Source organism: Mesitornis unicolor, unplaced genomic scaffold (assembly GCF_000695765.1).
Source record: "Mesitornis unicolor isolate BGI_N332 unplaced genomic scaffold, ASM69576v1 scaffold6121, whole genome shotgun sequence".
Lineage (NCBI taxonomy): Eukaryota > Metazoa > Chordata > Aves > Mesitornithiformes > Mesitornithidae > Mesitornis > Mesitornis unicolor.
In genome coordinates, this window is record NW_010163224.1 from 1 (window position 1) to 15203 (window position 15203).

General features: G+C 46.6%; 1 protein-coding gene across 1 annotated transcript; it reads left to right on the forward strand.

Moving 5' to 3' along the window:
* Positions 1–960: 960 nt before the first annotated feature.
* Positions 961–14925, forward strand: BDH1 (3-hydroxybutyrate dehydrogenase, type 1). Its single transcript, XM_010193891.1, has 6 exons — positions 961–1097; positions 4143–4215; positions 5673–5783; positions 10908–11049; positions 12590–12742; positions 14133–14925. Exons 1-6 carry the CDS (start codon positions 1015–1017, stop codon positions 14600–14602), a joined length of 1032 nt encoding a protein of 343 aa, XP_010192193.1. The 5' UTR covers positions 961–1014; the 3' UTR covers positions 14603–14925.
* Positions 14926–15203: the final 278 nt, after the last annotated feature.

Sequence of the window (15203 nt, forward strand, 5' to 3'; positions counted from 1 at the left end):
CCCGCTCCCGGCCGCGGGAGCCGCGCCCCTGCGTGGGGCAGGGCCTTGCCCGGGGAAGGCCCGGCCCTTCACCCCCTCCTTGAAAAATTCCTTTCGAAAATAATGCGTGGGTAGCAACCGAGCATGTCGAATTAGCTCAAAACTGCTGAATTTCAGAGGATTACCGGAGTCCCCTAGACCTCCTGAGCCTGGTTCTGCACAACAGCTCTTTTTGTGGTAATTTCAGTGGTTTTTAGTCGAGGCCTGTTTCCCAGCAGGCCCTGAAACTGCCACAGCAGCAGCCCAGCCTTCGGCAGAGATGCAAATAAGCCCCCAAAATTAGATGCCTTTTTTTTTTCTGTATTAATAAAGGAGTCTGTGTGTTAAGCTGGGAAGATTTTTTTTTTTTATTGTGCTGGATGGGTTTTATCCAAGATGAACGTGATTGAAATTAACTTTCTGTATTTAACTGTTGTACTTGAGCTGTTTTCACCCCATAGTGACTTTAATGTCCGTAGTCCAGCATCACGAGCTGCTTAATGACAAATAAATATATTTTTAACTGTATGGCTGTAGTAGCTGTAAAGCCCAAGGATTGCTTTGGCAACGTGTAACATGACAATTCTCGTGATTTGAAATTATTTTTTAGTTTAAAATTATTTCATATAGCTCACTTGAAATAATATATTGGATGTAAGTACCTTAATTTTTAGTTGTTTCCAAGAATACGGTTAAAGATGCATTAGAGAAGGAGAAATTGGCATTAGCTTTAAATGCCTCTCTGCTTGTCCGTTTGCTTACAGTCTTTTTCCTTCTTTAAAAGCATCTTGAGGTGGCTGAAGGTTGAGCTGTTTATCTCCATGTGAGGGACTGCAGTGGGAAAGACGAGTTCCTTTGGACTTTATTTTCTTGTTGAAATACATGGAGTCAGCATGACTTACAAAATAATTGAGCAACTAAAACAGAGGTGCTATCTTGTATTGCAGAGCTAAGGGAGAACAGTCTTGCTGTTGGTAGAGCGTGTTAACTGAAAGCATGTTGGCTACCAAGCTGTCCCGGCCTCTCCTCAGCTTCTCTCTGAAAGCCCTGAATTTCAAGGACCCAGGGAATGGCTTCAGGTAAGTAACTTCTTGCAGAAGAAGAGAGTGAGATCTTGAGTAAAGCACACATTGAGGGCTTGTTTGTTTTCACTAGGGCAGTTTATTTACAGGATCGTAAGATGGTTGAGGTTGGAAGGGACCTCTGGAGGGCATCTGGTCCAACCCGCCTGCTCAAGCAGGGCCTCCTAGAACTGGGTGTGCAGGACTGTGTCCAGATGGCTTTTTTAGTATCTCCAGGGATGGAGACTCCACAGCCTGCCTGGGCAACCTGTGCCACTGCTCAGCCACTGAGCTGAGCATGGAGGAGATGGACTCTACATGCAAGCAGAGGTTGACAACATGCGTTGTTTTTTTTTTACACTTAGGCAATAATCTGCAGTCAAAAGGGACTTGAGCAGAGCAATGATTTAGTGTCAAGCAAGGATTTATTCATTAATATCAGCAATTAGGCCTTGCTGCAGTGCAAGGAACTGTCATATATTTCTATGACTTTATTGAAGAGGCAATGAATCACATGAAATGAGAAAGTTGAGAGAGAGGGTTTTAGTGAGAAATGAAGGTGGGCTGAGTAATGAAGCTGTTTTTTTCTGAACACGAACAGAAAATTGCCTATCTAATTCCTACCTCTGAATAAAATACCGTTTATATCGATGTATGATGAGAACCCTGCTACTCCAAATTCAGAGCATGTTAAGTGCTTTCACTGGCTTTGTTTTAGAGCGGGGTTCCCAGACCGTGGTGTGTGTACCACTAATTGTACATAAGCCATTTAAAAGTGGCTTACAGCCTACTAAGCAATAACTGCCACCTCCAGTGTTGTTCTGCTGCTGCTGATGGTGGCGTCCAGCACCATCACCATCAAGGATGGTTCCTGGGACAGGTGTAGAGACCAAAGATAGCTAAGCTGTTAGAGATTTCCTGTGCAAACAGACATAGGCCTTTTATCTCCTGTTTACTCCACACACACCAAAGCTGCACCAGCAAAAATTAAAAATACAAATTAATGCTTTATTAACTTGGGAAAAGAATCTTCAGCGTATTCTTTTTTTTTTCTTCTTTTGTTCGTCTTACTGTATATTTGTGCTTTGTGTGTCTTGTATTCAAGGCAAGAATGTTTTGCATTTTTTTGAGGACGCACAAGCAGCTAAACCTGAAGTGGAAATCCAGCTGTTCATCTGAAAGGCAGTGTTGTCCCTATACCAGTGTCTTAATGCACTGAGGTAGCAGTTATGTACTTTACTCTTCAAGCTGAGGAGTGCCTTTTTTGGTGTAGCTGAACAAAAGCGAGTGCATGGTTACAAGCACAGATTCAATGTGAGGACCATCTGTGCGTTTTAAAATTCTCAGTTGTGGTCTCCAGAATTCAGTCATGCAGAATGACAACAGTGGCTCGTGGTACATTAGTGTGCTGTGCGGGGGCTAAAAAAACTGTTTCCTCTGGTGACATTCCTGCCGATCAGCAGCCAGGAGCTATTTTATGCCCTTGCCTTCAGGTCAAGGTAGGCTGAATGTCAAATAGTTATTCTCTACAGGTTATTGTGAATAGAGTGCAGCAGATCAGTGCTCTGCAGTGAAATAACAGGACCAGGCATGACACTGAAAAATAAAAATCAAGTTCATGCAACTAAAAGAAATGTTACGAACATTTCTGGGCACTTTGAGGCTCACTAAGAAGCTTACTGTTGAGATAAAAGGTCCAAGCCAGGATTGCAGGTCAGTGATGTTAACACAGACTTTGCCTGGGGACTGACCTTTGCAGCAATTAAATTGGCTGTAGCTATTCCATGAGCTGATCGGGCTTGTGACACTCAAAGTTAGAAAAAGAGCTAAACTGTTGCAGGAAGATAAGCAAGCACTGTTGCCTGAATAGAAATCAGATCCTTTTCCATCTGGTTCAAAGCTGCTGCCCCAGTAGACCCCGTTTCTGCCTTCTTTTCCCAAGGTACAGCTCAGAGGCCAGAGTGTCTGCAGATTGCTATTCAGTGTAGCACAGGTCACCCTGGGAGCTGTGATGTCTGAGCAGGAGATAATTGTGAATGATTACGCAAATTCACTTAGAAAACAGAAGAGCAGGCTGGAAGATAAGCTCTGCTGAAGGATAGATGTTAGAGAGGCCAGAGGGTAGATGAATGAAGTACAGCAAGTCTAGGGGAAGGCCAGAAGGCTTTGGAAGGGCAATGTCAGTGCCAAAAGCAAAACTGAAAAAGCCGATATAGTCCAAAGAGGTGGCTGGCAAGGGCAGAGGCTAGGGGCACTCTGGTGTGTTGTCTAGGCCCTGTTGGAGGAGCGATGGCAAAACCTAAGATGGTGTGATGCTACTGGTAGCATAGCTTTTCTAAACAGAATCTCACTCCTCAGAAGGCATTGCTGCTCTGCTCTGCTCTGTCTTTGTGAACGGGGTTTATCTTCCTGGGAGTCAGACATACCACGTGGAGGAGCTTCAGATCTGCACAGCAGAAGATACTGCTCAAAGACAGTGTCTCTTAGCTTCAATAGTTGCAAAGGGGAGATACAAAATCTAAGGGTATCTTATGGGTAGACACTGCAGAGCAAGAAGTGCCATCCAAGATGACAGAAGAGTGGAGCTCCGTGTAAAAGCAGTGAGACAGATCCAAGCAAACTCAGCCTTAGGCTGGATATCTGAGACAGCACCACAGCAGAATACTTTCATCAGACAAATGAAAAACTTCCCCTTCCCCGGCTTTGTGCAACTCCGAATATTGTTGCTGTTGGAAATAAAAACACCGCACTGCCCATTTTGCGGGTGGCAGCAGCTCTGTGCCTCCAGACCAGGAGCTATTTTAGAATTTGTGGTAATATCCAGACAGCTTCTGCAGCTGGAAATAGCATCAAGGTCTTTTGAGAAACAAATGTTTCATACTGTAGGAAAGACACAGGCTCAGACTGAGGAGAACTGTGGGCTGGATTCTGTCTCCTCAAATGACAGCCTACATCATGTGTATAGGCAACGCTTTATTCCTTTTCATGTTTATGCTGCAGCATTGGGGTACAGACAAGATATTCCCTGCGTGATTGTTCTGTTTTTCTGCGTTTTTTTAACAGGCCTGTGCAAAGATTTCGCTTCCCTCTCTTGTCCCCCTGTGGCAGCCGCTCTTATGCAAGTGAAGTCGATCAGGTGAGTGTGATTGTGGTTTCCAGGAACTAGTTCTTCTGAGCTGGGGCTTTTAAATCCCTCAAGCCTGGTGACCAAATTCTGCTTTCCGATGTGCCAGAAAGACTCCAAGCTGGACCTCTCCAACATACTCCACATTCTTTCCTAGTGCAGAGCTTCCATTGACGTAGCATGGTACATGGCGCTAAGGATGGAAATAAACAATCAGACTAGTGGGCTTTCTCTATTTTTGGAACTCACTCAGCAGATGAAATCTTCCACCTTAGAGTGGAGGGATTGCATGACAAATTCTTGATAAAGCACTTTTTCTGGAGTATGGTTGTGTAGAAAGATGTAAATAAATCAGTGTGCCCTTAGCTCTTGATTTGGAGAGTGGTCCTCTTTTAACAGCCCTCTTGTTGAAGGTGCTAGCTTGCCAGGAACAGTGCCAGGCAAAAGGAAGGGGAAAGTTTTGCCCTCTTGCTTGTCTTGTGACACAGAACTCAGCCCTGCAGCAGTGCTAGACGATGCACATCTTGCGTGATAACCTTGGGACAGAGTGTAACAGGAATTCAGATACGGCCCTTGCATCACTGCTGGGCTTCCAGTGTGACCCTGATCATTTGGCTGGGGATGGCCAAATTTCTAGTTAGTTGTAAGAGATGAGTTGGAATAAATTGCAAGTAATTATTACCTAATCCCACCCACAGCAGCACCTTGCTGCATGTGCACTTATTGCTGCTGGGCTGTCTGAAACACCACGCAGTTTTTAACACGTCACTTAACTGCTGCCTCTCTTTGGGTTAGAAGAAGGGGTTTGGAGAAGGAAGGAGGTATAGTTCTATTTAATTGTAAATTGGAAAAATAAGAACACAAAAAAACCCAAATAAACAAAAAGGCTGATGACCAACTGGTATTAGTTTCAAATATTAAACCCACTTGGTTCTGCTTAGCTTCTGTACCCAGCACTAGAGGATTTACATGCTGGAGAGAGAAAGGTGAGTGAGCAGTCAGTAAGGCTAGCCCATATCTTTTCTTCAGTCAAACTATCTTTCCCATGCCCTATGGGCTGCATGGCACAGCAGAGTGGACTTCTGCCTGCCTTGAACATGTAATAACAGTTCATACTGAAGAGAAAACACGTCTTGGGAACTGCCTGCTGTATTTTCAGCTTTCAAGATGGATGTGAACTGTCAGAGAACAGTGGTTTGCTTGGTCTCTTTGCCTTGGGAGCCTATTGCCAGAGGTGCTGAACTTCTCTGTGTGCTGGGAGGACACTGATCCTGCCTCACTGCAGTGAAACTCCGTTTGAAACCTTTGTCTCTTGTCTTCAGGAGGCACCAGGTGGCAGTAGCTGGCAATGAGTGTAGAGGACGTCCTGGGAACAGACTGCTCCTGGCTGTGGATGTGGTTTTGTTCTGCATGCTGCAAATCACTGATTTCAAATACTCAATTCCAGTGTGTTTTGTTCTGTTTTGCAGATTGGCAGCAGAGCTGTGCTTATAACAGGTTGTGACTCAGGGTTTGGATTTGCCTTGGCCAAGCACCTGCATACCAAAGGCTTCGTGATTTACGCTGGCTGCCTGCAAAAGGTAGGGAAAACAAACACTCTGTTCTTCACCTGTGGAGTACACAAAAACATAGCAAATCTAATCTTCCCTCTCCACTCCGCACAGCTTTCATAGAATCATTTGGCTGGAAAAGACCTACAAAATCATTGAGTCCAACCATAACCTATCCACTACCAAACCGTGTCTCTAAGCACCTCTGCCAAGTAGAGGGAGGGTGATTGGTAGCCCAAAGGGAAAGACACAGGTGCTTGAATTTCATAGATCATAACCTGGCCTAGACTGAAACCAGGAGTGAACAATATCTGGGGAGGTTCTTTGAATAACAACACTATGGTCTGTTCCTTAACTAATGGACTGGAACCCCAGATCTAATATAAAATTAGATTAGGCTTATCCACAAGCAAATTTTGGAGTCAGGTGGAGTCTGGACCTTGGGCTCTGCTCTGAGACTAAACATATTTATGCAGGGTTTGCTTTGATTAATTGTGACATACACAAAGCCAGCACTGATCTTATAGCATATTTACCTGTATTTATGAGTACAGGTGTGCCTCAGTGTGTATTGAGGGTCTCCTGAAATTGCTGCGAAGGTGATAGAGTTCTACTAGTGCAAATGAGAGCAGAATCAGGCCACAAATAGCTTAGTGACACAGTCTTGATACACTCCAGGAGCGCTCTGTACGGCAGTCAGAGATGCCTGGTCATGGAGGATATGAGAGAGCTTTAGTCTCTCTCTCTCCTTATCAAGCACTGCACTTTTTTTAGTGGCGTGGCCATTTCCCAACAGAAGCGAACTCCTCAGGATGTTCTGGGGTGGGTCAGTTATTTTGATCCTAATCTCTAGCTCACTCATCGCTATAAATGTATCTTGAATAGTTATATTCTTTACAGGGAATTTGCCGTGTGGTTCTTTTAATGTTATCAATATCCTTTCTGCTGTTAATTTTTCCATTATTACCAAGTTTTACTTAAATTACCAGTTTCTTTCTGCTTCATTTTTGCAAAAGAGAAGTTTGTGTTTTGATAGCTATGTCCCTTGAGGTGTCTCAGCTGTGGGGCAAGGGTTTATTTGTTAGCCTGGGCTCCCTCTAGAGGCTTCACAGCAGAACAAGGCACTTGTTATAAACTGCTGCTTTTCAGAAGGTGTCAAGAAGAGGGAGGGTAGATGAGTACTTTTTGGCAGAAGTTTCTACTCAGCTTTTGTAACTGAAGATGAGCATCAGAGAATGTTAGAACGTTGCAGACTTAAAAAAACACTGTTTAGAATAATAGCCTGCCTCTGTGTTGACAGGAACCAGAAATTTCAGAGCTGGAAAGTTATTTCTGGGTTTTACTTCCTCTGTCTGAGCTGCCAGAAAGACCCGATTTTCAGTGAGCGTATCTTTAACTGTCACTGAAACCTCCCTTCCCTTTTGGTGTCTTCAGCACTCATTCTACTGAATGCACGTTAGTGGAAAATCTTGGCCTCTGACAATTTTAACATAAGATGACATGTAGCAGCATGCCAGAACTCTTTTAGGCTCTGATCAATATTTATTTCCTCGCCAGAAATCGGCAGAAAGCTTTGCTGTATCTCTGTGTAATTAAATATTGCTGCTTTAGCTGGACTCGCTTCCCACGTTCCAGAATCTGTGTGACTACGGCAAGACTGGTAACAGAAATTGTCATCAGAAGAGCACTGTCAAATGCCAGAGCTCCTTAGTTACCAGGTTGGCTTCCTATGTGTCTTCAGGCCACGTATTTTATGCAGAACTGCTCTGTAGAGCTAAAACAACTCCAGGAGACCGAGCTGATTTCTCAGTGTGCCACAGATTTCACTAGCAAAACCGTAAGCAGAATTCTGAGCAGAGTGTAATTATTGCTGGTGATGATTTTAGGGGCAGAAAAAGCCTGGCGTGTTTATAGATGCTGGATAGAAGGGGAGGTAGAAATAAGAAGCATCATCATCTGCTTGGGTATATTTGACCTAGCCCTGACAGAGGGGAAATCGCTGTGAAAATTCAGTGTTATTTTTATGGGACTGTTTTTCACAGCACACCTTACATAGCAGAAGCATACTGCAACTTGGGAAGCCGTTGTGATCTCAGGGTATGCCCTGAGCTTAGGAACATCATGTCCTCATTGCAGATTAAGAGTGTGTGCAGTGCTGACTCTTCATCAGGAAAGGTTTCCTGGAGTGGCCAGATCCTGAGTGCCTGCCTGTATTTTTACTGAAGGAGACCTGAGAGAGGTGTTGAGAGTCACGACTGAGGGGAGCCCAAGGCTAGATCTGTGCTAGCAGTGTGTTATTTCACACAGTTTCTTCCTAACATTTTCACTGGCAAATATATTCATGTGAGAGTTGCGTTGATGCCTTGTTGCCAAAAGACAGTGGTAGACTGGATCCAGTGAACGATCACGCTGCAGCTGTCTTATTTTTTCCTCTTTGGTTAATAGCTGGAGGAGCCAGCTGACACAAGATGAAGAAGGTATTTTTCCATCAGTATCTGTTACCAGTGGACACATGTGATGTTTGTCACGGCTGTCAGGAGTGCGGTGGAAGCCCTGTTTGCTTTGCTGTGTGTGCTCAGGGCTGTTGGGGCTTGCAGGGGGATGAGAAGGCAGAGGTTATCTGAGCAAGCCAGCATGCAGGCCAGTTACTGTAGGGCTCAACAGGAGTGTTCAGAGCCACAGGGTGTTGCGTACCGCTTGAAGGACACACTGATAAAGATAAAAGCTGAAGCCCGTTGGTCCCAGAGGGTGACCATGGAAAGAAAATGAAGCAGCAGTGTGTTTTCAGTATGCAAGTGCTGGGTCCTCTTCCCATGGGGACAGTGGAGCCTGGGGCTGACAGCAGAGATGTGGTGGTGTTTTGGTGTAGTGTGGTAAGGTCCTTCTCCCGTGCCAGGAGAGCATGACGCAATCACAGGGTGCCTGACAAACACCACCCATCTGCCCTTTCTGAAGAGCTGAAGGAATGGCCCTGTGGGTCTGGGTTAATGCCCAGAGTCAACTCTAGGCCAGGGTCACAGCCCCAAGGGTCCCTGTCCGGGCTCCGAGCTGTGTGAGGGTGGGAGGGCAGGAGGCATTTTGACTTGCTGAGCCGACCCTGTAAGGGAGGAAGAAGAGGATGCTGTGAAAGTCCCGGTAGAGCTTACGAGGCCTCTGATGCTGGTGCGTTGCTGTGACCCAGAGCACCTCACAGAGCTGAGACTGAGGAAAGAACCACCTTGGCCTTATTGTTCTCCCTCCTCCTTTTATCTGTATCTGCTGTTTCCAAGGGATTTGCATGCTTGCATTTGCTGATTCCTTACTGGCATTCCCGTATGTGCCACTTGTATGCTTTTCAGTGCTTTGCCCTACACGCTGGCTTCGCATCACAGTGCTTTTGAGTGAGCAGCAAACTTAGCACTAAACTCTATTTTCAGTCATCGTAAAAACAAATGCCACTAAGCTGTGCATGGGACTTTTACCTGCTTCACTGTGTATGCAATAGGCTTCTGTGTGCAGTAAGTGCCTTCTCTTAAGAACAAACACTAACTGGTATTAACAGTCTGTGGTGGAATAAGGAAGGGTGGAGAAAATGACAGAGACATCAGATACCTAAGTTAGTGAACCATCTGTGAGCACAGTGGATAAGCCCAGGAATGAGAGGAGCCAGGAGAAAACGTGTTTTGGAAGACAGGTGGCACAGAGATGGGTATGTGTGGCCACCCTCGTGTACTATCTAAAGCGTGGCGTCTGAAGGGAGCTCTTGCCTGGGGGAGCAGATAGGCAGCCTGGGGTCAGACTGCTGGTGGTCTCTGACAGGGAGCAGCTGTGGCTCAAGCTGTTTAGAACAATCTTCTGTCATTCAGCAGTCAGGACACAGCCCTGCTATGAAGAACTGGCCTGTTTCAGGTTGAAGGGGAAGCTGTTTATCCAAAAATCCTTCTCTCTCAGGAGTGAAGAGCGCTCTGATGCTCGCTTGCTGATGCTGACACAGCGAGTCGGGCTACCTACAGGGTTGAGCAGTGGGGGAAGAAGAGCTGAGCAGCTGTCAGATGATCCTGTGGGGCATGCTTCATGTCTAGCCTGTTAATGAGGAATGAAAGATTTCTAGTAAGAGATGATAGTGAGAGGACAGAGGGAGTTTCTTACAATAAAGACAGGGATGTTCCCAAAAACTTACTATTTTCAGAGCTAGACCTCACCATCCTCTACAAAAGTACCCTGGAGTGGCCAGCACAGTCCAGTAGCTTATAACCATGGAGGTGGTTCAGGGATAGTCCCAAACTGATATTTATATCTCATGTCTGTGTCCTGGAAGCACCATAGCCAGGCTTCACCACTGTGAAGAGACCAGCTCTGGGCATGGCAGCCTCGTGGCTAGCAGTGTCTGGCCCATGTGAAAGGTGTCTCAGGGGCTGGCTGCAGTTAATTGACTGGGCTGTGAGTGGATATGTGTATACTGGGGGAATCTGTTGTTCTGTGCTGAGGAAGAAAAGGAGAGGAGATGGGAAATGGGAGTGAGAAAGCGCTTATGATGGGAGGCAGAAAGAGAGCAAGATGCCGGGGGGAATTGCTAGCAGGTAAACTGGCCAGGCACATGATGATGGGACTCTGTAGGAGTCCTCTGGAGGCAGTGGGTAGGGTTCCAGGCAATGAGAGCTGTGTGTGTAGATCAGCTGAAGGGAGAGAGCAGTGTGCAGGCAGTCCCTCTCCTAGGACTGTCACTCCCAGAGCTGGCAGCGTGACTGAGGAGCACGTGCAACGTACACGTGCAGCCACTCACCGGCTGTTTTGTACTAGAACTGTGCCCCGCATGCGAGCCAAAGTGAGGACGGCACCACGTCCCACCGCTGTGGCAGTGGGGCATAGCTTGTTCTCAGAAGCTTGGCAGGAGTTGCCTTGCTTGGGCAGGTCCAGCTCTGGCTGCTTGGTGGTCGAAGCAGTTTGTAGCAGCTGGCTCGGTGGCAGGGTTCGTGGTCAGATGGAGATGCTGGAGGGATGGTGTTCTGCAGGAGCAGCCCTGCCTGTTCCCCTTCCTCTTAGTGCTGCAGGACTGTCCTGATTATTCTGTGACTGCCCTGTGTGCTCTTTTGCTTGATGTGGTGGCTGCGATGCATTTGATACTCTACACAAGCTCTTTGGCCAGATTCAGATTCTTGATTTCTTCCCCTCTAGGACAAGGGAGAGGGTGGCTCTAAGGAACTGGATGATATGAAGAGTGATCGCATGAGAACTGTCCAGCTCAACGTCTGTGACAGCAAGGAAGTGGACCGAGCAGTGGAGCACGTCAACAGCAGCCTGGAGGACCCAGAGAAAGGTAAGTGCATGCAATGGGCTCTAAGGTCACATAGGTGGCAGGAGCTCCCTCAGCTGGGCTCTGAGAGCATTTTTAGGGCGTATTGCAAAAGCTGAGCATATGATTGAAAGGCACAAAGCTTTGAGGAGCAGCAGTGCAGAGCAAATGGCCCATTTAAACATTGTGCCATGTCAGAAAGCAGCTTCCCACTTTAAACAGCATCTACAAAGAAAGCTGGTTTTTTTCTCCACTGGCTCCTATAGTGACATTAGCAGAAATAAGGGTGGTGTTCAGTGCTTTGTTGCTGTGTCCAGAAGTTTGTCGTGACTCCCTTTAGGATGTAAAATGTGGTCAGTGCCCAAAGATTGGGGATTAGCAACATCTAACGTAACTCCTCCAAACTTTCAAAAGGCAAAGGAAATGGAGAGGTTTTCTGAAGGACTTCCCATGAAGCCAGCTGAGTATCACTAATGCCACTGCAGATACTACCATATATTACAGATTTCAGAGTTCAGGGGGTAGCTGTAACTGACTTTCTTAACCTGCCTACCTCATTCTGCTGAGGTGATGACAGCAAATTCTGTTCCAGTACTGTGAAAATCCCAGTTCATACATTCCTGAAACCTTTCCACCTTTTGGTGCACTACATTTTTTCCCTAAAGAACATCCACACTTCAACACATGGAGGTTGTTTAAAAGCACAACCAGTAATGTTTTTATTTTGGATTTTTCAGAGACCTATTTATTAAATTTTCTTTATATTCAATATTTATATATGGATCTTCTCTATAAATGAAGTTTTCTAGCCCTGTATTCTCAAGCATGGGCTGGGATGAAGTGGCCTTTTCTGAGCTGCTTCTGAGAACACAGATGTGGACACAGTGAACAGATAACAGTGAGGTTTTCTAAACAGCAGAGAGAAGTCATCCCAGACCTTTCTCAGTTTGTTTCCTGGGCAATTAGAATATTACATGAAGTGAGTTCATTTTATTCCAAATTCCTTTTTATTCTTTCATTTAACTGCCAAATGAGTTGGTAGCTTTAGTTGTTGCCATCTTGGTTGCAGCAGAATAAAAGGGAGAGGCCATGGCACGTGTGCCCACCCATGCCCACATCCCCCTTCCTAGCACTGCACACATTCTAGCTCTTATGGTGACAGAAGGGATTTTGCTTTGAAATAGTTCTTCTTTTGTTTCTTACAAGATCTGTCATATTCTTATTATTTGCATTTTGCCCTGTTTTTTGCTTCTTTTAAAAAAATCACAGTGGATACAATGAGAATGGCAGGGATAACAGCTTAGACAAGGGTGAAGCTCTCTGCTTGCTGGCTCAGAACTTCCCAGGAAGCCTCGTTCGTGGTACTTTGTGGCTGCAGTGTTGGGCAGTACAGGCAGATCCTGATTGTAGATACATTTGCTCAGGAGACACAGGTTTGCTGTGGACCTCTTCTGTCTGGTGTCCGTCGTTACAAGTTGTGATGGATAATCTAGCAAGGCGTTTTCCAAGCTGCTCTCATTATTGTCACGGAGGAAAAACTTTCTGCTTGATTTTTGTCTTCTAGGACTCTGGGGGCTGGTTAACAATGCTGGCATCTCCACATTTGGGGAAGTCGAGTTCACCAGCATGGACACCTACATGGAGGTAGCAGAAGTGAACCTGTGGGGGACTGTACGAACCACCAAGGCTTTCCTGCCACTCATCCGGCGGTCGAAGGGTGAGTGATCTCCTGACTGGCACTCCATGGAGCAGGTCCATCATCCTGCCCCACGTCTCGCTGTGTTAAGAGGCCAAAAGGTCTATTACGCTTCTCTCTGCACCACTGGCCACCTTCACACCTTTACAGACAGGATGTGACCCACAGCATACACACAAATGACAGATTTCCTAACGGCTCTGAGTTACACAGCAAGGCAGCAGTTCTGAAAAGCAGTTATTATTTCTGTTTCCCATCTGTGCTGCCTTCTGCAACATCCCACACAACATCTAATCCATCATACCTTTTTTTACCTGTTCAGGAGCTGTAGCTCACCATAAATTCCAGTGCCAGGAGCAATCCTGCCCTCTGTACAAGAACCAGCTGAGCCAGTGCTGGCAGGGTGGGCAGCAGCAGTGTACTATGACGTGCTTGTTGCAGAGAAGCTGTCAGCTGTGGGAGCTTGTAATGTATGAGAGATGGTGTTCGTACAGCAAAGGAACCCCCCAAGCAGTCCTGGAGCTTGCATGGTTCCTGTCATAAAAGGGCAGAAGCTTTCCTGTACTGGGGCCAACTACCTGACTACATGAGAATATGTTATACTCTTGGGGCATCCACAGACATTAACAGTGCTGTCCTGTGCTGCAGACCTGGGCTGTGTATGGCCCAGGGAGCATTTCTTCCACCATGGAAGGGTATCTGCTTCTGTGGTCAAAGTTTCTCTTTCTATCCCAATTCAGCAATGAGCACTGATAGAAAGTGCAGAGAGCTGCAACCTCAGATTAGACTGCAGTGTCCAGTCTCCTACCAGGATTCTCCCCAGCCAAAATGGATGGCTTCTGGAGAGGAGGAAGGCCCCAGCTCTGAGCCTGGAGCCATAATCCAGCTGTCACACAGAAAAGAGTGTAAGGGATTTGGACTGCTCTGCCTGTGTGTGGTGCTGGAGCAATCCATTTCCTTTTAAGAGGCAGACACTATAAGCCACCATTGGGCTCCTGTATTTTGTGACTTTGACTTGCAAATAAGCAAGCTCAGCCTTGGTGCCAGAGGCTTTCTTTGCTGCTGCTTCCTCTTGTCTGGGCTCAGCCCTGTTGGTTGCTGAGCAATCCTGTTTCCCACCATGCAGTCTCTGTCCAGCCTCTCCTGTGTTCCCTGTAGCACTGAGCTTTCTGTGTCACCGTGTGCCTGTGCCTTTAGGTGTCATGAGCCAGAAAGCACAAGCAATGGGCTTGTTCTCCTGCCTGAAGGCTGTTCCATAGGACAGCCCTGCTCAGAGCCAGGAGCAGGTCTGCCAGGCAGCTGTGAGGGATGTGCCGTGAGCATGTTAGGAATCTGTTGGGTGGTGTGTGTTGGGTATCTGCTCTGGATCAGGTGCCACAGCTCAGCTGTGCTTTGCCTGGCCTCTGCCTAGGTCGCGTGGTGAACATCAGCAGCATGATGGGTCGGATGGGCAGTCCTGCCCGGTCACCGTACTGCATCACCAAGTTTGGCGTGGAAGCCTTCTCTGACTGCCTGCGCTACGAAATGCAGCCCCAGGGGGTGATGGTCAGCATCGTGGAGCCTGGCAACTTCATAGCTGCCACCAACCTGTACAGCCCCGAGCGAATCAAAGCCATCGCCGACAAAATGTGGGACGAGCTGCCCGAGATCGTGCGCAAAGACTACGGCAGGAAGTACTTCGATGAGCAGGTCAGCAAGATGGAGACGTACTGCAACAGCGGCTCCACGGACACCTCGCCCGTCATCGAAAGCGTTGCCCACGCGCTCACCTCCACGACCCCCTACACTCGCTACCACCCCATGGATTACTACTGGTGGCTGCGCATGCAGATCATGACACACATGCCCGCGGCCATCTCGGATCGGCTCTATGTCTACTGAGACCTCCTAGGCTACTCAGGTGGGAAATCTGGTTGAAGGAGAGCATTGTACACACTTCCCAGTAGTCGTTTTTAAATTTTTCTAACCTCATTTCAGAGTACTGTATTTTAGTTCTAAAGGGTTCACTTAAACATCTGACATAACCTAAAGGGCAGTAATTTTCAGGAGTTGCTTCATAGGCAGGAATTCTCTGTTCGTGCAGGGACATTGATTCTTTGCTATTTATTTCATGTAATCCTTTTTTCTTTTTCACCTCAAATATCAAGTTAAAATAATTATTGAAATTGCAAGCGCTCTGAAATGTTTTCAGAATGATTTCTGCTGATGACTGAACACAATCTTCACAATTCCTGCCTAGGACGCAGCCTTCACGCATAAAACAGAAGCCCTCCATGCTATAGTGGCAGAACTGCCCCCTGATGATAAAGAGCGTCCAACAGACCTTCCCAGGCCTAGTCACAGAGACTTCTTTAATTTGGGGATCACAACTCAAAATGCTTGAGGGGCTGAAACTGAGCAACTGACCCCGTCCCTTTCTCTTAGAATTGTTCTGATGAAGCCCTAGAGAAAAGGAGCCAGCCTGCTTTTCTTGCATGCTTTC